General features: G+C 51.9%; 1 protein-coding gene across 1 annotated transcript in view; it reads left to right on the top strand.

Annotated features, from left to right (window-relative positions):
- The window catches only part of Sh3bp4 (SH3 domain binding protein 4), a 63,393-nt gene extending 51,043 nt beyond the window's left edge, over window positions 1-12,350 (top strand). The window contains exons 3-5 of the mRNA XM_063237064.1: window positions 2,872-5,234; window positions 9,576-9,764; window positions 10,533-12,350. Coding sequence (XP_063093134.1) covers window positions 2,872-5,234; window positions 9,576-9,764; window positions 10,533-10,757 — 2,777 coding nt within the window. The 3' untranslated portion in view covers window positions 10,758-12,350. The remainder of the gene's footprint in view (window positions 1-2,871; window positions 5,235-9,575; window positions 9,765-10,532) is intronic.
- Window positions 12,351-23,086: the final 10,736 nt, after the last annotated feature.

Here is a 23,086-nt window from a genome sequence, read left to right as displayed (position 1 = left end):
TGTGATATAAATTCAGCCCCGGAGCCATAGCCCTCTGTCTCAGGTGCTGCTGTTTGCAGAGAAGGTTTGAATGCTCCCCTCAGTAATGAAGCCAAACCTGTGAGCAATCTGTATTTTCTCTTGAAGTGTCCTGGTGACAGCATCTTAGTCATTTTCCTCCTCACTGGAGCTCAATACCTGACGCCCACAGTTTAATGGAAGAGAGGTTTATTTTGGCTCCTAGTCTGTAGACATTTCAGTCCACAGTGGACTGTCCCTGCGGTGGGATGGTGCAGCGGCCTAGCAGAGAAGAGCCACTCAGGATATAGTGGACAGGAAGCAGGGGTAGGGAGGAGCCAGGAGGTAGAAACCCTTCTAGGCCACGCCCTCTCCAGACCACGCCCACTGTGCCCCATCTCTTTCAGCAGGCCCCGCCTCCTAACAGCCAGCCCAATATGGTGCCTGCATAATCCCAGTGAAAGCCCCCACCTAGGAGCACATCTAGAAATACACCATAACGGACCGTAAGGGAGGGAGCACTGTGGTAAAGAAACCTCAGATAGGAGGGGGTGAAGATCTCCTGAGTTAAAGCACAGCTTGGCAGTAGAGACTTTACCTTCGTGTCCTTAGCCTTTGGCATGAACTCAGTATGAAATAAATGTTTCTGGAATGAAACTGCAGTTCCCCAGATAAACTCGTGGGCCTCTGCCCTGTCCGCGTAGCATGTATACATCTTTCTCATTGATTAGTTGCTCCTTCCCTCTGTATCCTGGCATCTTCCCCTTCCTGTTCCTGGCTGAGCGTCACTTTAAGAGACCAGCAGAAAGAACCGTGGGTTTCCTCAGATAGCAACCGAGATATAAATACCACTTAGATGTCTGCTATATATATAGATATCTGCTATAAATACCAGAACTGTTTCTTTTTTATAGTCTGGTCATGGGCGACTTTTTCTTTACCCAGTGAGTCAGAGACAGTGAGCATGAATTGTGTGGTGTGGGCCAGGGTCCTCAAATGATGAGCAGGGAGCTGGATTTTACAAAGTAATTGTAATGATCAGAGGACGGTGAGGAGGGTTGGCGTGCTGGTGGAGTGGGTGTCTGGGTCTCTGAGGCCCCCACAAGGCAAGGGACCTCAGGATAGGCCTAACCTTTGGACTCCGATGCTAAGGTCCAGCAAGTGACCAGGCATCCTGGAACAGACTTCAAGGCGAGAACATCTCCCAGCCAGAATCCCTGCCAAGTGGTCTTCTACCCCTGAATGATTTGCTTGCATGAAATTGAGGCAGAGAAGCAGAAAATACATTATTGAGTGCACTTAGCTTGCTAATACCCAGGGAGTTGTTTGTGTTAAAATCAAGGTAGCTGAGGATATGGGCAGTGCTCCCCTGAGTTCATTAAGCTGAAATTTGGTTCCCAGGCAGTGCCTGGCAGAGGATGTGGTCACACCACAGGCCACCTCCATGAGGTCCCTGGGGCAAAGAGGGCCTTTACCCTCCAACAAGCCCGACCTTGAGTGGCGAAACACAGGCCCACTTCTCTTCGAAAGAGAGCACTTGGAATTTTAAATGAAACCATTCTTCCTCTTCAGCCCGGTGAAGCTGAAATGATAATTTGCATGGATACATTTTAGGCTATGCGCAAGGCATGCTTAATTGCTTTGAGTTTTTACATTTCGAAGATAGTACTATAAGGAAATTAATTATTCTGGGGTAGCATAATAGGGATATAACTTTGGAGAAATTCTAACAAGATTTTAATGGCTGACAAGCTTATTTAATTCTCACTTGAATTTTAGTTTCTGTTTCCGTGAACGTGTCAAGGGAACAAAGCAGGTTCAGAGACCGTGACCAGCCACAGGCGTGGAAGGGAAGGACCACTTCACCTGGCCCAGTTCCCTTTCCCTGCTTCTCCCTCAAATCTCTTCTTGGACTCGGGAAGCAGCACCCCAGAATGAAAGCCCCTCCAACCCTTTCCTGCCCACGGCCCCATCTCTTGCCCCTTGAGTCATAGAAACTAGAAATCTGATTCCCAGAGTGGTCAGAGAGACCAGAGCTGCTTTTCCCAAGGCTGGCCCTGAGCCCCCACACCCCACTCTAACCTTATCCAAGGTCCTGGTTCAGACAGCTGCACCCCATGCAGGTGGAGAGAGGTGGTGCCTACAGCCAGGGTCCCAGAATACCCCGGGGAAGCAGCCTCCCTGGGCTCCCCCTTGGTTCCCTGGGCTCGAACCTTCTCTTCTGGCCTCCTTTCTGCGTGGCTGTCCTTACTCATCGAACCCAAGCACAAGGATGGTTGTTTACCACAAGCCTTCATTTAGATCTTGGATCTGAGGGCTTTGAGCCGGGAAGCTGTGGTTAGCGAATCCATTAGTTGTGCCTTTCTCTGGCTGATGCGTTTGTTGCCTGTTGATTTCAGCCGACTCCAGAAGCAGAGTTTGAGAGGGAAAAGTCTGGGGCCACCCACGCTGTCCCCTCCCCTCCATGATAGATTGGTCCCTGCTGCAGTTCTGTAGCCCAAGTGCTTAGTGTGGGGAATTCAGCCTCTGGGAACTGTGTAGTGGGCATGGAACCTGCCCATGCATTCCACACACCAGGAGCCCGAGTGTCCCCTGCCTGGGCACAGACACAAGCAAAGTAGGCTCTTTGGAGCTCATGAGGAGGAAGAGAAGGAAAGCTGCCTTTGTCCCCTACCCTGCTTGGCTGGGCCTCTGTGAGTAACCAGGACAGGTCAGCAGCTTAGCTAGCAGGTGTCCCGCTTGTCAGGGCGTCTTCATAAAGGATGTGAAGAGCCAAATTCAAGGATAACCTGGGTGTTCAGGGCAGTGTGCAGAGCGGGGACTGCCCACTCTTCCAGGAGTGACCTCACCCCTGTCCCTGTGTGTCTTTCACAGTGCCTTCTCCCAGTGCCTTGCTCACGGACAACCCCACACCTTTCGGCAATGCCAAGGAGGTGATCGCCATCAAGGACTACTGCCCCACCAACTTCACCACCCTGAAGTTCTCCAAGGGTGACCATCTGTATGTGCTGGACGCCTCTGGCGGTGAGTGGTGGTACGCTCACAACACCACCGAGATGGGCTACATCCCCTCGTCCTACGTGCAGCCCTTGAACTACCGGAACTCCACCCTGAGCGACAGCGGCATGATCGACAATCTTCCTGACAGTCCGGACGAGGTGGCCAAGGAGCTGGATCTGCTTGGGGGATGGACGGACGACCAGAAGGAATCAGGCAAAGCCTACAGTAATAACCCCTTCTGGAGCGGGGTCCAGACGAACCCGTTTCTGAATGGGAACGTGCCAGTGGGGGCCGGCTTGGATGAGCTGAACCCCAGAAGTACTGTGGATCTGTTGCTTTTCGATACTGGCACCTCCTCATTCACAGAATCCAGCTCAGCCACCACCAACAGCACCGGCAATATCTTTGATGAACTCCCAGCCACAAACGGACTCCACGGGGAGCTGCCCGTCAGGCGGGACAACCCTTTCTTCAGAAGCAAGCGTTCCTACAGCCTGTCAGAGCTCTCCGTCCTGCAGGCCAAGTCAGACACTCCTGCCACATCGAGTTTCTTTACAGGCTTGAAATCACCTGCCCCTGAGCAATTTCAGAGCCGGGAGGATTTTCGAACTGCGTGGTTAAACCACCGGAAGTTGGCCCGGTCTTGCCACGACTTGGACCTGCTGGGCCAGAGCCCTGGGTGGGGCCAGACTCAGGCTGTGGAGACGAACATCGTGTGCAAGCTGGACAGCTCTGGGGGCGCCGTGCAGCTGCCAGACACCAACATCAGCATCCACGTGCCCGAAGGCCATGTGGCCCCCGGGGAGACGCAACAGATCTCCATGAAGGCCCTTCTGGATCCCCCACTGGAGCTCAACAGTGACAAGTCCAGCAGCATCAGCCCCGTGCTGGAGGTCAAGCTCAGCAACCTGGAGGTGAACACCTTCCTCATCCTGGAGATGAAGGTGTCTGCCGAGGTCAAAAGCGACGTCTTCAGCAGAAGCACCGTGGGCCTCCAGTGCCTGAGGAGCGATGTGAAGGAGGGGCCCTACGTGCCCATCCCCCTCAGCTACAGCTATGGGGACACGGTCCAGGTGCAGCTGGACAGCTTAGAGCCCTGCATGTACCTGGCTGTCGTGGCCCACGGCCCCAGTATCATCTACCCCTCCACCGTGTGGGACTTCATCAATAAGAAGGTCACCGTGGGCCTGTATGGTCCCAAACACATCCACCCGTCCTTTAAGACAGTGGTGACCATCTTTGGGCACGACTGTGCTCCCAAGACCCTGCTGGTCAGTGAAGTCACCCGGCAGGCCCCCAGCCCTGCCCCCGTGGCGCTGCAGCTATGGGGGAAACACCAGTTCATCCTGGCCCGGCCCCAGGACCTCAAAGTCTGTATGTTTTCCAACATGACCAACTACGAGGTCAAGGCCAGCGAGCAGGCCAAAGTGGTGAGAGGCTTCCAGATGAAGCTGGGCAAGGTGAGCCGCCTCATCTTCCCCATCGCCTCGCAGAACCCCAGTGAGCTGTCTGACTTCACATTGAGGGTGCAGCTCAAAGACGAGCAGGAAGCCATCCTGACCCAATTCTGCGTGCAGACGCCGCAGCCGCCCCCCAAAAGTGCCATCAAGCCATCGGGGCAGAGGCGGTTTCTTAAAAAGAATGAGGTGGGCAAGATCATCCTGTCCCCCTTCGCCACCACCACCACCAGGTACCCCACCTTTCAGGACCGCCCCGTGTCCAGCCTCAAGTTCGGCAAGCTGCTGAAGACGGTGGTACGGCAGAACAAGAACCAATACCTGCTGGAGTACAAGAAGGGCGACGTGGTGGCCCTGCTCAGCGAGGAGCGGATCCGGCTGCGGGGCCAGCTGTGGACCAAGGAGTGGTACATCGGCTACTGCCAGGGCAAGGTGGGCCTGGTGCATGCCAAGAATGTGCTGGTGGTCGGCAAGGCCCGGCCCAACCTGTGCCCAGGGCCCGAGCTGAGCACATCGGTGCTGCTGGAGCAGATGCTGCGGCCCTGCAAGTTCCTCACCTACATCTACGCCTCGGTGCGCACACTGCTCATGGAGAACGTGAGCAGCTGGCGTGCCTTTGCCGACGCCCTGGGCTACGGCGGCCTGCCGCTCACCTCCTTCTGCCGGGCTGAGCTGGACAGCGAGCCCGAGCGGGTGGCGTCCGTCCTGGAGAAACTGAAGGAAGACTGCAACAACCCCGACCACAAGGACCGCAAGTCCTTCCAGAAGGAGCTGGTGATGGTGAGTTTGGGTAGGAGTCCCTGACTGGTGGGCGTCCGGCCGCCAGGGTGGGTTGGGGCCGAGGTTCTGCTGCCTGGCATTCTGGTGGTCGGTTGGTCAGGGCTGGAAGCTCACCCTGGGAGGGAGGTGGCATGTATGACTCTCTGGGACCCAAGGAGAGGTACACTTGGGTCTCTCTTCCTGCTGCTTCGGGGAGTCCTTTGGCTGTCTCTGTTGTCCCCACCTGCCTGGCTTTATGGGAAGCAGATTTGTGTTTGATCAGATGCCCAGCTGGCCCTGCGGTTCCAAAGGGCAGGAAGCTTTGCCCAGAGTTGCACCTGACTTGACCGTGAGGCCTCTGGCAAGTCTCTGTGTGTGCCGTGCTACCCTCAGCCTCGTCCTGGCGTCTGGGCAATGACAGCCTTAGCAGGGGCAGCACCCCTGGGAACTGGAGTCCTAAGACGGGAGCAGGAAATCAGTGCTCCCTGCTGACCCCGTTCCCCTACCCCCGCACCCACTCTGCTGTCAGTGCCAGTGGGCACCTGGGGCCCTCTTTCTGTGGTAGAAGCAGGCGCAGCACGTCTCTCTGAAGGGGATCCTCTTGGCTCCCATGGGAAGCTCTTGTGATGAGGCTGCACTCCTCCTCCTGACCCAGCAGCCTTGATCACAAAAGGGGCTGCTGTCCTGGCTGCCATGTGAGTCCCTGTCCAAGTGGATGAGCAGTGACCAAAGAGTACAGTGAATCTTTTCATTTGAAAACCTCGTTACAGTAAGAGACACATTGTCATGCATCCCTCTCAAACACCCTCATCCCATCGTTCTTGCCACTGTCCAAAGCAGCTCTGGAGCCTCTTTCATAAGGACTTGCCTTGATGTCCTGGATCAATTCAGAACATTGACATTTCATGGTCCTTTGGACTCTGGGGAAGAGCCAGAATTTGTGTGGTGCCAGATCCGGTGAGTAAGTCCGGTGAGGACACACTGATGTTGTGAGCACTCTTTCTGCTAGGTGGTGCTAGGGAGCAGCATTCACTGCATTTTTGATCACACCTCATAAAAACACTCAGGAAAGAGCGCGTCCAGAACTGCTTCAGAAGGTGGCAAGAATGCTAGGATGGGCGTGTTTGTAGCTAGAGTGGGTGTTCTGAGGGCGAATCATGACAGTGTCTTTCTGTAGTACATATCTTTATTTCAAATGTTCACTGTGCATTCTGATTATACTGCTGAGGCCCACACTCTGAGCACACCTGCCTGTGCCCTGTGCCTAGCCGTGTGCCACCCCAAACAGGGCCCTGTGGCATGGTCTCTGCAGATAGCATGTGTTCCAGCCCGGTGGAGAGCAGGACAGGACCAGGGGTGGCTGTGGAAACACAAAACCCAGGAGCTTGAAGCCAGCAGATCTCAGGTTGCCCAGAGTGGCGGTGATGGGACCGGATGTGACTCTGGAAGGGTGGCCAGGGATTGGGGACTGAACAGCGGCAGCTCCTTATGATGCGGGTCCCTTGGCCATCATCATCTGCATGCAGTTCAGAGCGCAGCCCTACCCCAGCCCACCTGCAGGACAGATTCTAGAAGCTTGTGCCAAACCTGCGCCGGTCTCTGCCACCCGCGCGGGCTTCCCTATGGGCCCTGGCTGGTGTCCTCACTCTCCATCGATTGCTGGATTAGGAGTTTTCACGGAACATAAACAGTATTGATTGTTCCTTCTCCAAGGCTGAAAAGCACTCACCTTGAGCGGGCCGAGGTGAGAGGCATGGCCGCCCGGCTCCCTCTGCTGGGCAGCAGGGATGTGGGAGGTGGTCTTTGCAGGCCTTTTCTCCTGATCCATTTTTAAGTGATTGAAGTGTTCCCTCCACTCCGTTCCTCAGAGAGAATTTCTCTATTTCCTTGGGGGCCTGAGCTCCAAGGACGGCTCCTGTGAACGCTCCTGGCCTCCTCTGCCCCATGGAGGAGGAAATGAAACTGGCCTGGAACTGGGCCCTGAGGCAGGTTTGGTGCTATTCTGCCCTAGGAAAGCAAAACTGGTTCTGCAGTCCAGAGGCCCCTCAAGAAACCTGCTAGGAGAGGCAGGTTTAACCTCCCGCCTGAACCCGCTGACTGCCCAGCCTTGGCCTGGCCATGTGTGCTTTTCCAGGAACTGTGGTTGCTGGGCAGCCAGGTATCCTGCAGCCTCCACCACGACTCCTCTGCCCCTTGGGAAGTGGGGGCAGCCGCGATGAGGTGTTGCTGCCACAAAGCCCTACTTGATGAGCCAGGAGGGGGGAGGTTGGGGACAGGTACCACAGGAAGGTGTCAGGAGTGTCGCCCAGCCCTGGGCTGGCCCTCTCTTCACAGCCGTCAGCCTCCTTCCCTGGCCCTTATGCCCCATGAAGTCCGCCCCCACCTCACTGCTGGGGACATCCCTGCCTCAGCCTCCACAGGCACTGTTCGTTTCTGCCTGGGAGCTGCTACTACTGGCCTGGTGTCCTCATCCCCGTGTCTCCTCCCCAGAGGCCTCTCCTGTGGTCTTCAATGCCCCAGCCCAGGGCCCTGGTTACTCTGCTCAGTGTCTCCTGGGTCTGCTCTTCCCATGTGCTGTGTCCTGTGCGCTCCCAGGAGACCCATTGAGTGGGGAACACTGCAGAGCCAGCTCCAAGGGAGTGGGCACCTGAAGGTCCAGACCTGGGCTCTGCACTAGGGTCTGAGTGACCCTTGGTCCCTCCATGACTCCGTTTTGTTTCTGTCCCTGCCTGTACTCTTTTTGGCGCCTGTTTTAACACCCAAAGGAAGCTGTGTGAGGTGAGGCCTGTGCCTGCTCTTCTCACCACAGTTCCTGTCCTCAAGAGGGGGCTGGATAACCCTGAAAGCTCTGGGAGCTGAGGAGAGGACGCAGAGGGGCTGCAGGGCAAGGCTGGGGGTGTCTCCAGAGAGAAAACCACTCTTTTCTCGAAAGCCCTTGTACCCACAGTTACCTATTGGCTCTGCCTCAGCCAGGGCCCCTGGGTCCCTGCAGGAGGCCCCCAAGTGGGTGGTGCTGTTAGCTGTGCCCTTAGTCCCAGAGAGGAGGGCAGCGGGCAGCTAGGGTGTCAGGTGCAAGAGGACCCCAACATCCCGGATGAGAGTTGAGCAAACACCTGCAAGACCCAACCAGACCCGAGGTGCTGCCCTGGGATGTAAAAGGCGGGCTTCTGAGGCCTGCATCGTCCGTCCCTGCATCGTCAGCCTTGCCCATCTGCTCTCTGCAGCTGCTTTCAGGCTACCTCTGCAAGGTTGGGAAGTCACCCGAGGCCATGTGGCCCCCAGCACCGCCCGTGTTTGCAGTCTGTCCCTCAGGAATGAGGCTTGGTGGCCCTGACTTGTCATGACTGTCTTGGGAGAAGGAAGTCCCACCTGAGGTCAGCAGCGTGCTGTGTTGACTGGGAGTCTCCTGGAACACTGATGTGTACCCACATGTACCCATTGTGCACCAGAATTAAAGAGGCCGTGTGGTCCGTAAGGCAAGGGAATACAGGAAGCCCATGTTGGGCTACAGAGACCTGCAGGGAGGAGCCCCCGTATCAGAGTGCGGGGCGCCTTCGCTTCCAGGTCGAACATTCCAAGCTGTGTTCCTCCCTCTCAAGGGGAACCGTGGCTGCCTTGGTGCGGTCCTTCACATCCTTGCCCAGAGCCCCTAGGGAGAGAGGAGTTTCGATCACCTCGGCCAGGAGTGACTTGAATCAGAAGCAGGTGACACTGGCGTGTTCTGTTACCTGAAAAATAACACTGCCTTCAAGCCAGTGTTTGCTTGGTGCAGTTGACTGACCCGGGTCAAGCCCTGTGGTCACTCCACGTTCCTTCCTGGAGTGGAGGTGGCAGAGGGGACCCTGGAGCACCAAAGAGATTAAAACCCGGCACTGTACCCATGCACCCCACCTCTGCCCCACACGCATAAACCTGAGCGGAGAGGGCCATCTCACTTCCTGAGCACCAGCCTGGTCATTGTGTTTTCTTAAAACCGTGCCTTTTGAATACATCCACCTTCAGCTTGAAAGGAATAAAGCTTAACCCACCTGAGTGGTATTTGTTTGGCTTCCTACCTGGTGTCATGCAGTGCCTACAGCACGGGGAGGCCAGAGTGGCTTCCGCCCCTGCCGCTGCTGCCCCGGGCCCTGCACAGAGGCCAGCCTGGCTGGTGTGGAGCTCTGAGTCTCCCCTTAGCTTCACCCGTGAGGTGCGGTGGACTCAGCTGTGTGTCCAGGGCAGGACAGCAGTAGTAGGGGCCCCCAGCCCGGCACAACCTCCAGTAGCTGATTGCATCTGGAAGGGCCTGCACCTCTGCCTTAACTTCCCCCCAGAAGCTGGGCCCAGCCCTGCCCCGCTCATATGGTGCCTCTCCCTCCCCAGGCCTTGCTGAAGATGGACTGTCAGGGCCTGGTGGTCAGGCTCATCCAGGACTTCGTGCTGCTGACCACAGCCGTGGAGGTGGCGCAGCGCTGGAGGGAGCTGGCCGAGAAGCTGGCCAAGGTGTCCAAGCAGCAGATGGATGCATACGAGTCCCCCCACCGTGACCGGAACGGGGTGGTGGACAGTGAGGTGAGCAGTCCCTCGGCTCCCTGGCCCTTAGAGGGCTCTAATGAAAGGCATGCCCTGTGGAGAGAGGGTCAGGGAACACAGCCAGGCTCCTGCACTTGGAACCAGACGGAACCAGACAGGAACTGCCCTCCCTTGCTAATTCCCCATGACAACAGATAAGGCACAGTGAGTGCCCAGGGCTCCCAGCATGGCACTGGGTCAGGCCCTGGTCTGTGCTCTGACTCTGGGAAGAGCTGTCATGGGGAGCCTTCTTCAGCCCCACATTGTCCCCAAGGGCACTGCTGGAAGGTAGCTTGGGCTCCTGAGACCCAGGGAGCAGGAGCTACCAAGAGTAATGAGGGTGGCCTTTGATGAGTGATAATGGCGGGAATAGGCAGGGCTAGTCAAGGAGCAGGCGTCCTGGCTATGCAGTCACACACTGCATGCTTCCACAGACTTGTCTCTCTGTGTGTGTCTCTCTCGCTGTCTTTCTGTTTCTCTCTGTCTCTTTCTCTTTACTTTTCTGGTGGAACTGGAGGTTAAACCTGGAGCCTTCACACTGAGCCACATCCCCAGCCCTTTTTAAAATTTCAAGGGTTTCCCCAGGTTGCCCCAGCTGGACCTGACCCTGCCATCCTCCTGCCTCAGCCTCTCAGAGTGTGAGGATTATGGGCAAACACTGCCAAGCCCAGTTTGTTCCCGCTGAAAGCTTAGCCAAGGGCTCTAGACATCTTGCCCCACCTAATCTTTTAACACTCTGTTTCTGTACTTCACGGTTCCACCCCCCAGGCCATGTGGAAACCCGCCTATGACTTCTTACTCACCTGGAGCCACCAGGTTGGGGACAGCTACCGGGACGTCATCCAGGAGCTGCATCTGGGCTTGGACAGGATGAAGAGCCCCATCACCAAGCGCTGGAAGCACCTCACGGGCACGCTCATCCTCGTCAACTCGCTGGATGTCCTACGGGCAGCCGCCTTCAGCCCCATGGACCACGATGACTTTGTGATCTGAGCATGCGTCCGTCCCGCTGCACCCAGGACCCTGAGCCCTGGACCTGCACAAGCCCTGGCACCTGCGCTGGATTGGTCGACACCGTGTACCCTGGCCACCCTGGGGCCCAGGACCCAGGTTGTTCCACAATCCTGCCTGGGAGTTTCCTCTGCAGGTCATTGCCAATCAATAGCTTTCTATCTGTTGAAGTGTACATTTAAATTTCAGATCATTTTTAGAAAAAAAGAAAAAAGGAAAAAAAAAGGACTGGGGAGGGCCGAGTGAAAGGTGATCTCTCATTTTATAATGGACCATGAAGGTTAAGGAAAAAACAAACTTAGTAGGCAGATGCTGCTGAGTTTTTATGTTGTTTAAAGACCTTTTAAATTATGTGACGGGTGTATATAAGTATTTAAAGGCCGCAGGGCATTGCTGGCTCTTGACCACACCAGACAGCAGATGGCATGGGCAGGTTGATGCTCAGCGGCCGGGCACAGTCACGCGTGCCCTCCCCGAAGGTCCCTGGGCCCCCCTTATTTTTCTCACCTTCCTCCCTTTGCCTCCTGCTGTTTCCCTGGCCATCCACAGAACGCGGGAGCTGCGGTGAGATTTTGTGGGCAGCTAAACCCCAGCGGCAACACTAGGCACTTTGCCCTGTGTCCACCTCCCAATGAGACAGCGCCTGGGGCCATTACCTGTGCGGAGAGGGGAGCGGGTCCTACAGCGCTAGGCTGCCGTGGGTGCCCTCCTTGGCTGGGAGGGCGTGCCCAGCCATGTCCCCTACAAGGCAGAACAGAAGCCAACCTGCCTTTCTCTCACCCACACAGAGACTGTGACTGAGGTCATGTGCCCTGAGCCAGGGCTCGTTCTCAGACTCTGCATCCCATCTCCTCCGGGTCCACCCAGGCCTCCTTGGCAAGGAGCCGTGGCAGGGAGACCGCTTAAGTCTTCTGCTATCAAAAGTGTTGCCCATGTTACATCTGGAGCTCGGTTGCCTTGGTAACCTGTCCAGCAAGGGCTCACCTTGAATCTGCTGTGGATTCTGCAGTCGCACCATGGTTGTGACATCTGAGAAAGGCAGCCCGAGGCAGGACTGGTGACCATTGGATCGGCAGAGTGGGGCGACTCCAGTCATGAGCAGGACATGTGTTTGTCTGCAGGGGTGTGGGGGTCCCCAAATCTGGAGTTCTTAAACTGCTCCTTCGCAGCATGTTAATGAGCTAGGCGGGTCTGTGTGTGTGTGTGTGTGTGTGTGTGTGTGTGTGTGTGTGTGTGTGTGTGTATGAGCGAACCGTCGTTGGGCTGAAACATTGCCCTGTAGCTGCCAAGTCAGACATCGAAGACCAGACAACAACGAGCAAAACACTACACATCCTATGCTGCAAGAACCGAGTCCACGGTCCCCGTCATTACACAGGACCCCCAACTCTGCTTCTCCTCAGTTCTGCCCAGAGAGCCACCCTCCCCCTTTCCCCAAAGAAGAAACCAGTTGCACCTTAATTAAACCATGGATCTTTTTCCTCAGGGGCTTTGAAATAGTTTCCTATGCAACATGTCTTGTAGCACAAATTAAATTCTACAAAAGTTGCAGTAAATTTTATCAGGCTATTTTAACTTGTCTAGTGTGCGTGTGTTTTCCCTTCCCCAACCTGAAAGAAAACCTGGTGGAAACCTCTGTGTGGAGACAGGTGGCTCCTTCCCAGAAGCCGTCCTCTGGCACGGTGGGTGTGGCTGTCACTGCTCTGGGAAAACTTGGTCACAAGAAAGCAGGCTGGGCCGCCTTGTTCTTAGGCTCACATATCTGGACCTGGTGATCCCCAGTGACCAGATGAGGCTTAGGAACCCCAGGTGGTCTCTGTGTCCACAGTGTCTGAGGGACTGAGTGCAGCCAGCAGCAGAGCCCCTGCCCGGGGAATATGACTGCTGAGAGAGAAAAATGGGGATCATGCAGGGGCTGTTTCTGGGGACCAGCCCCAGCTGGAGGTAGTGGGGGAATGGGCTCGTGGAAAGCCCAGTTTCCACAAAGTGTCCTTCATCCGAGCTCCAGAGGGTGAGTAGGAAGCAGCGAGCCCAGTGACAGGTGTGTGCAGTGCTTCGAGGCTCCCTCCCCTAGTGTGAGCCTCACAAGCCGACTCCCTACTCTGAATTCTGCTGTCTCAGTTGGGTGGGGAGTGTGTTAAAGGCCTGGCCCCGGCTGGTGGCACTACAGGGAGCTGGGGGAACCTTTGAGAGTGAGGCCCAGTGGAAGGAAATTGGATCTTGGAGGTGAGAGGCTGGAGGGCACTGTGGGACACCATCCCTTCCCCTTTAGGGTCTCCTTTGCCACGTGGTCCTGCTGTGTTGGATTAAGTGGCCACAGGCCCCACTAGTCCTCAGCTGAAACCTACAAAATGAAGCCACCATAACCTTTTCCCTTTCTGAGTTACAAGCTGCTTGCCTCAGGTCCCTGCTGCAGTACCAGGAAGCGGACTGGCAGCAGCCTGCCCAGCACCCTCCCGCTCATACCCACGTTCATTTTACCACTGAGGACATGACTCTGGGGGTCTCAGCTTCACATAACTAATAGGGAAGGCAGGAATCTTAACCCAGGTGGCCTTACCAACTGGAGGTGGCCTAGAACACTAGAAATAAATGCCCTCGAGGTCCTGGAGGCCTCAAGATGTTATGTGTCCAGGGCTTTCTGTCCTTATAGGGGCATTGGTCATTGGATTCGCCCTGATCCAGCACAGACATCGTCTGAACTCGACTGCAAAGTGAAGGTCCTGTGTCTGCGTAAGGTCACCTGCACAGATAAAACTGTTTGGTCCATTAGGTCCTCGTCATATCTTCGGGCCCCAGTTAAACCACCCTACTGCCTGTCTTATTCCAGGAAGTTCAGCCAAAACGTACTGCCCCTTACTGATACCAAGTTTGATATTGATATGACTGATAATTAACACAGAACAAGATGGTGTTTGTTGGTGTGTTTTAGGACCACATATTTAGGAGAAAACATTCAGTTGAAAAAAATTTGTGCCCTAGTTTCCAGGCAAAAAAAGCTAATTTTGTCCCTGGTAAATTCTTGCTTTGATCGTCCATCAAAGCATTGTGCTCAGTCAGGAATTGTTTCCTATCCCCTCCGAGACACCTGCCTGCAGATGGCTGTCATGTGTCACCTGTGAACTCAAACTCAGGCTCTTATCTGGCTCTCCCAGATCCCAGCAGCTTCTGGGTCTCTTAGCCATCCACAGCACTATGACCAGAACTTTTCTTGACCCTTTATGTCACCCCCATTCATCCATCCTTTAATTCATTCATTCATTTTTGGCCACATGTTCCAACGCCCACTTCCTGTCCAGTTCCTTCTGTCTCTCCCTCCTTGGTCCATGGCATGCAGGATTCCTTCCTGTTCCTGCCCATCACCTACAGGTTGCACCCTGAGCTCCGATGACAGCAACTTTGTCTCACTCATCCCCCACACACCAGAGTCTGGTGCAGCCCATTTGTTGTGAAAGGACTTGATCCTCCACATGACACAACTTTCTTCCAAAACCTGAGATGACCTTGGGTATTGGCATAGAGAGAATTGGCCTCAGGCCCATTTACTACCAACATGAAATAAGTAAAAATGGAATGTGTCTACTGCAAACAGCTAAGTGAGGTAGAAATACAGCCAGCTAGTCAGGGCTGGGCCTTGGAGGGAGTCAAAACAAAAGGTTAAAAAGTTGCACTAGGGGTTGGGATTTAGCTCAGCGGCATAAGCGCCTGCCTTGCAAGCAGGCAGCCGTGAGTTTGATCCCTGGTACCGATAAAAACGAAAAAAATGAAAAAGACAAAAAAAAAAGTTGCACTAAAGCTGTGGCCAGCTGTGGCCAACTGTGGCTGGAGATGCATCAACTGGAAGCCAGGCCTCAATATAACAAAAGGACCTATGTACTTCCCAAGGGGTGAAGTTAGTGATAGCACCTGGCTAGATAGGCATCAGCCACTTGGTGGACAGTCAGGGCTCCAGATTCCTCACCTCCCCTAGAAGCTCTTTGATCTTTCGGTACCTACTGCCAGTGTGACCTGCTTCCCCACTGGATCCACGCTACCTAATAGCTATACTTAGCAATCTCACTGGCTAAGCATAGCTGTAACCCATGTTGTACCAACGTGGAGTTTGCTCTACAAAATTTCCCTATAGAGTGAGGTTCCTGGACTATCCATTCAGGACTCCCACCTGTTCCTCGGACAGGAGCTTTCTGACTCCCAAGTACTTCCTACTCTTAACCTCCATTGTTCCTAGAATTCTTGGATTTTTAGAGAACACTAACTCTGTGTATCAGACATCTAACACGTTGGGAGTTATAGTACTTTTCTTCTACCATACCCAGAGGTTCTGATCGCGACCCTGTGACATTGAGGAATGCATCAAAATTAGCTTAGATTTTAAGAGGTCGAAGAGGAACGTGACAGAGCTGGCATTCAGTGAAGTGTGTGCCAAGCACGATCACATTTCTTAATGATTCGTTCACCGGCACCAGGGAGACGTTTTCAGTTTAGTCTGTGATTTATGCAGCAATAAAATTTGGCTTTATATAAAACAGATTGACGTGACCTGACTGAATTCTTTTCTGCCATAGCAAAACCCATTAGCTATCTGATGCAGGCTGTAAACACCTCAGAATTATATGAAGGCATAAAATGAAACCTGGGAGAACAAAGAATGTGCGCTCCTTTGTGTATTAAATTACTCAAAGAATCTTGTAGTAAATCTCATATCCTTCAGAAGCTGTGTATGTTGAGTATTTAGATGTCTGCAAAAACATTAACACATATTAAAATACGTGAGGATTCACGGGAATGTCTCCAGCCTTAGAGAGATTGCTACCTACGTGCATTCTCGAAGGAAATGCTAATGTTCAGTTAGACATTAATGAAAATAGAAAGATGTAATTTCTGTACACATGCATCCTAAGGAAGTGGCTCACCCAGACTTGCTATTCATCGTGTTTTAATATTTCCTGCTCCGTCCTAGCAAGAATGGTGTTTTTAAAGCTGTGCTCCTCTGATTTAATATTCTATCTAGTAGAGAGGGAAAATCTAAGGAAGTTGGTTGTGCCTGTGACTTTTTAAGTATTTAAAGTCATTTTTCTTAATTTTCCATTCCCAATTTGCTTACTTTCTTGAAACTGTACTCATATGGATAGATGATGTGGATAGATAATAGATATAGAGGACAGAAGACAGACATAGATAGGTATGGATATAGATGTATATCTTCAATGAGTTTTTCATTTTGGGGAGCAATGAGTGACTAAGGGTGCAGCACACACCCCAGGAAGCCGTGTGCAGACGAGCAGAGTGGACACTGTAATCAGTGTGTGTCCGTGGATGCCCATTGTGGGTACACGCATGACCCAAGGGACATCCACAGCATAAAGAACACACCCTGGGACATCCACACCAGAAAGAGTCCACCCTAGGCCAATCGGAAGTCCATCCAGCTGGGAAGTTCACCCACAGGAACAGCAGAGCAGGAGGAGGGAGCCCACTGGGGGGCACAGAGGCCACCCCTGGAGAATTTGAGAGGGAGGGCAGAGTGCTGGCTAGTGATGCAGCTGACTGAACATTTTCCGTGTACTGGGCCATGCCCTCTGTGCCAGCTGTTGTGAAGCCACAGACTCAACTGAGCGCGAATGGAAAGTATTTGAGAGAAGAATCACCTCTGTACGCTCAGACTCACATTGTCATTCTTCTCTACACTACAGTGACAACTGTTTACACAGCATTTGCATTGTGTTGTATATAATCAAGAGAGTTTGAAGTACCCTAAGGGATGGATGCATTATATGTAAATACTGTGCCATTGTAGAAGGGACCTGAACACTTTCAGATTTGGGAATCCTCAGGGATCCTGGACCCAGTCTCCCACAGATACTAAGAGATAGGTGCGCAGAGATTTCCTGGAAAACCCCCAAATGCTTGGAAATTACTCAACACACTGTTAATCTCCAGGTCAAAGTTTCAAGGTAAATTTGAATATTAGAGTACAACAAAATCAATATGTTAAAGTTACAGGATGCAATGAAAACCATGCTCCTAGTGAAATTTACAGCATTAAATGCTATAAATATATGCTGTGCATTAAATGTGAGGTGTCCTCAAACCAACTTCTCCCTCTATGGAACAGATGTGGTTTAGAGAAGTTGGGGTCAAAGGTGCTTAAAGAAGGGCAAAGGGTGGGAAAAAGGAAGAAAGTGCTATTGTATGAACCTGGTCCCTCAAAAGTTCATGTGCTGACATTTAGTGGCCAATTTTGAGGTATTAAGAAGTGAGCTTTTAAGAGATATGAAGACTCTACCCTCAAAAAGAGGATAATGAAGGCCCTGGTGAAAGAGGTTAGAGGCCCTCATAACATCTGGTTAGGTTGGCTTCACCATGTAAAGACAGCATTTGTCTCCTCTGGAGAATGCAGTGTTCATGGTGCCATCTTGAAAGCAGGGAGCAGACTCTCACTGGGCACTGAACTCGGTAACTTGACCTTAGACTTCCAGCCCGTAGAATTATAAGGAACAAATTTCTGTTCTTTGTAAGTTGTCCACTCTTGGGTATTTTGTCAGAGCAACCCAAGTAGATCACAGAGGAAGCTGGGCCCATGGTGAACAGCCACCACTATCAGGCTATGCTTCTGAAAGTCTGCTCAGGGTGGGAGGCTCTATGGCTTTTGGAGAAGAGCCTGAGTTGGCCCAAAGGCATCCCAGGATGGGGAGAGTAGGGCAAATATGGGACGCAGGAAGAGACCCAGCTCCATCTGCTTTTCATTGGGCAGGAGCAGAGCTGCTAGTTGGACAGGTGGCCAGTGACCTCTGAAAATGTGGCAAGGCCTAAGGCTGGAGGCTCCAGGTGTCAGTGGAAGGCTGAACTAGGAAGTGTGAAAAAGTGTCGAGAGACTGCAGCTGGGAAGGAAAAGCTAGGCAAGATGCAGAAATGGGAGAAGAGAGGATCAGATCTAGGACTTTGGCTCTAACTAGAAGGATTTAAGGGGCAGCTGCAAAACTTTGACCTGGGTGCCCAGGCTTTGAGAGGCCAGGGAAAGACCGTAGACCCTGGACAGCACTTGCATGGCATTTTCCCTTCACATCTCCCCCCACCATCTTGTTGGCCACTGGGCTTCTGAGGAGGCCACCTTTCCTGTCCTCTCCCTCTCAAGAGCTGTAGCCTTAGTCCCAGCCTTCACCCCTGCCCCATCACTGCACCTCCAGCCCTGTGTGTCCACCCATCCTCCACTTCATCAGTTATTGGGTCTCCTGAAACATAAACTCACGTGCCTCTCTGCTCACCTTCTGTCTCCAATGGCCCCATTCTCCAGCAGATGAGGCAGTTTCTCCAGTGCAGCTGCAGGTTATCACTGACCAGCGAAGTTTCCACAGAGACACAAGGGAGACACACAAGGGCAGTGAGTTGGAGTTTCTGTAAACCCACACTTACACAGATGGAACAGCCAGTCCTGATGCTGAGATTAAGCCTTTCCTTCGTTTTGGGGGTAAAAAAGCCTCTACTTCTATGACTGCGGGCTGTGTAAAGGTGGCAGATGTTTCAAAGTAGAAGGTGGCCAACAGCAAACACAGACATATCCTGTGGGAAGCCTCGGATGTGAACCACGGAAGACACATTCACCATTGCCTCTTCCTGAGACCCCCTACTGCTGTGACCATTTCTAGTATGCCACCCACCTCTCTGTGAGGGTTGTCTTGATCATATCTCCTGGGCACTCTCTGTTCTGGGAGCATTTTATAAATCTGGAACACTCAGGACACAAACCGACAGCTTCCCTTGCAGCTAGATACATGTGTGTGAGCAGCCTCCACCAGTGTGAGCAGCCTCCACCATGGGGCACTCTGACTTTTGAGTCAGTAGCTTGTAGAAGGAGATGAGGGTCTTAGCAGAAGCACCCAACTTTCAGGACAGCAGTGATCACAGGGCTGAGCCCTAGAACCCACTGTGTAATCGGTGAGCTCCTGTGGCCGTGGCAATGTGCCCTGGTGCTTTGTGGGCACTGTGATTGCATTCTTCTATAGGGTAACTCTAGACATTCCGGGCAGCTTAGCACTGTGTGGGGGCTTTTGCCCCCAGTCCTCTATGAATTTACCAGTGGTCTTATCAGAAGTGCTTTCTGTAATGAATCAGTCACTATACTATATACACTATAGAACCTTGACTTGTCAACCCCTTTAGGATGCAGTTGTGAAAATCAGGCTTCTCTGGGGTCTTCTTGAACTCTCATCTGGGGTAAAGTCCCTCCCTTTGATTTCCATAGCCCTCTACCCTTGCTACCATGATAGCCTGAGCTTGTGCGCCAGGGATTTGCTTGCTTGGCGTGCTCTAGTTGGAAACTGGGCAAGGAGATTATCATTGTGTGAACTCAAAGTCACATTCAGTCAGCTCTTGGATGAGTAGCAAGTGACCTCAGTATGCAGTTCTTTTGGGTAAGCAGAGGCCAGCCAGTATTGGTGCTCAAATCCCTTTTTATGTGCCTCATGGTATTCTTTCTTTTATTGTAAACAAAGGCACATTTTGTGAGAAAAATTAGAAAGTTTTCCAGAAAGTTGTGTATCTGTTCATTTTAGCTCCCTGGTCTTCTCAATATAATATTACATATGTTTAGCTCAGCTGAATTTTACACTTTGGAATAGCACATACTTGCTTTACTTTTCACACACCCACATGTATTTTTGCACCCAGATTGCAAAGTCAGCTCCCTGCCCAATGTGTAGATCATCCCACCTAGGTGCAAATAGCAGAAGTCGGTAGCTGCAGCCCCAGGTGACCAAGCCTCCCCTCACCCTAGGCAGTTGCCCTGATGCCCAAGCCAGACAGGAAGTGGGAGGAGGGGACAGGAAGTTACCTGGCAACTCTGGGATACCATACCCTTCCATCTAGGAGAGAAGAGATCCAGAGAACTGAATCTCTTCCGTTTTTGAGTCTGCGATTGTTTGGAACCAGTGAGCACAGAATGAGGAATTGATAGTGAAATCCTTGCCAACCTGTCAGCATAGCAATCTGTAACATTAAAATACCCAAAGCTCATCCTGTGAGACAAGCAGTGCGTGCATAAGGACTCTGTAGAATTCATCATGATATAAGTTTGCATTTAAAAAAAAAAAACCTATTAGGAAAACCAGATTACTGTTTTCTGAGGCATTTTGCACAACACCTTTACATATTCCCAATTATCACGTCTTCTACAGGATGGAAAAGTTGAGAAATGAAAGGCAGAGAAGGCAATGAATGTGTGTTGACTCAGGGCACTTGACCTAGTTAAAAATAATGCACTTGGACTCTGGAGATTTATGTGTGTTTCTCAGGATCTGGGAGCCAGCTCTTATCTTCCGAATATTAGGTTTGTACAAAATACAAAGATGCACTGTTGGCTGGTGTCAGTCAGGCTACTCCAAGTTAGCAAATGAAGAATAAATGTGTTCTGCGTTTAGAAAATCAGGCCCAGGTACAAGTGACCCCAGTTTCTCTTTGCAACATGCATGTAACAGATTCCAAAATTCTGCTCAAAATTTTAGTAGATTTGATGTCGATGGGCAGTTTTCTCTCAATGAAAGAGCTTGAATTGTGCTCTCCTTTAGTGTCATTATTACTGTTACTTTCAAAATATCTTTCAAGTATGATCATTTTCCTTGCCTTATTCAAGTTTCTATAACGCTCTGTCCAACTTAGATACTTTGCAAGTGAATCCGATCACAACAGAACTCTGGCTGAAATATAATTATCATTGTGGGTTGCTCCTGTATTCTCTTTCATTCACAGTTCTGAGAAGAGAAGAACTTGGGTATCAGCCTTGCATCTGGAGGAAAAGAAAAAAATAAAATAAGATCATCCTTTTAAAAAGGTAATTTGGGTGCCTGCTGACCTCTTGTTTAAATGTAGTCCAGGGATTGCTTGCCTGAGACCCAGCAGGGCTTGCATTAAAATGCAGACTCCGGGGCCTTGCCAGCCACATTGAATAGGATGCTTGTGGAGCTCGGGAATCTGCATTTTAGCAAGCTTTTCCATCTGACTGGTAGGCGCCCTGATGCTTGAGAACAGGCTGAGTTTGGATTTATGCTAAGACCTGGACAGAAAAGAAACAGCTTTTTGGACAGGAGGGTGGTGTGGGTGCTGGTCAGTGATCCCTACCACTGCAGCAGTGCCCGTGCAGGCCTCTCCTTACTGCTGTGCTGCCCCCTCCCACTGACCTCCTGCTGAGTGTAATTAAAATCCAGGCCTTTGTTTTCCCAGTCTTCCCTGAAACAATGGTGTCATTGCTGGGACGGCTGCCTGCAGCTACCCAGCTGGAGGCCTGGACCAAAGCCCCGTGCCTAGCAACAGACTTGCCTCCCTGCCCCTCTGTCTCTGCCTAGCAAGATGTCAGAGAGATTGATGTCCCTTGCTGGACAGTTCTAGGCCAAGGCAGCAGCTCTCCCAGCAGAATGTACTTGGAAACTAACGTCCAGGGCTCTCTGGAGGACAGAGGCCGCCTGTCCCCACAGAAAGTGCCCTGCAGCAGATTCATAGCTCCCATCTTCGGCCCCTGCAGGCTCCTGCAGAGCGCTGTCCTGCACACCTCTGTGAGTTTCCGGACAGTGGAGGAGGCAAGGGAGACTTCTTGGGTGTCTATGTGTCTGCACTAGGGGTCTCTCCCAGCCCAAGTCCTATGCCCAGGCATGTCAGATGCCTTCTTGGTACTTGCGACCATCAGATCCTAGCACTTAAGAGAAGGACAGATGCCCCATCCGACCCCGGGCATCCCAATGCACAGTTACTCTAGCAGCCATGACTCATAGATGGGAAGGGAGACACAGAGGATGAGGACTTCTCCAGGCTCCCTCAGCTAGGAAGGCTCTGGGACTCAGCTTCACTGTGTCATTCACCACCATGCCCAGGGGAGTTTCTGTGAATCAAAAGCCCCAGAAGAGGAGCCTCGGGGTGCTGGATGGTGGAGTGCTGGCCTGGTGTGCCTGCCAGTGGGCCCTGGGTTCAAGGCTCAGCATCAGGGAGGCTGTGAAGCCCAGGAAGTAGAGAAAAGGGAGACATACATAATTCAAAGCAACCATCAGAAGAAACGTAACATCCCACTGTGGGATGGTTGGGTGATGAGTAGAGAAAGATCCGGGTTTAATTTCCCTTGGTCAAGCAGTTTTATAAGTCCCTTCTCCCTGGACAGCCAGCAGGGAATGGCACAGAGGCCTGTGTACCAAAAATGATTTCAAACCTGGCCACAACATATGTGTCCATCAAAACAGGACCGTTAAATAAATTGGGGGACACTTATACGCTGGACACTGTGTAACTATTAAAGGGAGAAAGGCAAGTCTATAATTACAGGTGGAAACGGATCTCCAAGATCTGAAGGAAAAAAACAGCAGTGAGCATAAAACTTCTCATTTGTAAACCAAGCGTGGTAGTGCACTCCTGTTAATCCCGAACCTCCAGGAAGCTGAGTCAGGAAGATTGCTAGTTTAAACAGAGCCTGGACGACTGAATGACTTAGCAAGGCCCTGTCTTTTGCAAAAGGGCAGGGGTTGAGGGTGTTGCTTAGTGTTTGAAACTCTGGGTTCAATCCCCAGTGCTGCAAAAAACCAAAAATTTAAAAACCTCAGTTATATTAAAAGAAAAAATAGTGTGATGCATGAAACATTTCCAGAATAACACTCAAAAAACAGGGCCCAGAGGTCAGCATTCTGAGGGGTCACATGCTTCCCTGTGAGTCCTTTTGTGCTGCTCAGTTTCCACTCTGAGACACTATCACTTTCATAATTTTGCACGCAGACACACACACACACACACACACACACACACACACACACACACATATTTTGCTGTAGCTTATAATTTATGAAACAGGAGCAGTTTGGAATTGGATGTAAGTATCCAGGGAATAAAATGAATACCCTAATTTGCAAAATTAAAAATCAAACCAAGTATCTATTTTACATGTTATTAATCAACAAAGTGGGCCTATAGCAGCTGCTAATCAAAATTGATTGCATACACCTAGAACAAGATTTATTTTCTAGCCAGTGCCCATAGATGTGTTGCTGGGGTTCTAAGAATAAAATTCTCAAAAAGATGTTTAAATTTTGGTTTGTGCCTCTTCTCAGGAAGCTATGCAAAGTTTTTCATAGATCGTGACACCACCTTGTGACCCATGAAAGGTTGACAGCTGGCCTAGAGGCTGGGAAAGGGTGACTTTCCGATTCCCAGTTTCAACAAGCGCTAGAGAGGGGCCAGCAGTACACAGGGAGCCGAGCATCAGGACCAGCGTCGGGCTCCAGGGTCAGAGCCACTGCTTTCCCAACCTGCAGCCTGCCAGGGGCTGCACCTTCTCTTGCCTC

This window comes from Cavia porcellus, unplaced genomic scaffold (genome assembly GCF_034190915.1).
Source record: "Cavia porcellus strain 051 isolate PalLab524CR breed Dunkin Hartley unplaced genomic scaffold, mCavPor4.1 scaffold_26, whole genome shotgun sequence".
In the NCBI taxonomy this organism is placed as follows: domain Eukaryota; kingdom Metazoa; phylum Chordata; class Mammalia; order Rodentia; family Caviidae; genus Cavia; species Cavia porcellus.
The sequence above is the reverse complement of the archived record's forward strand: the minus strand, read 5'-3'. Positions and strand labels throughout refer to the sequence as shown.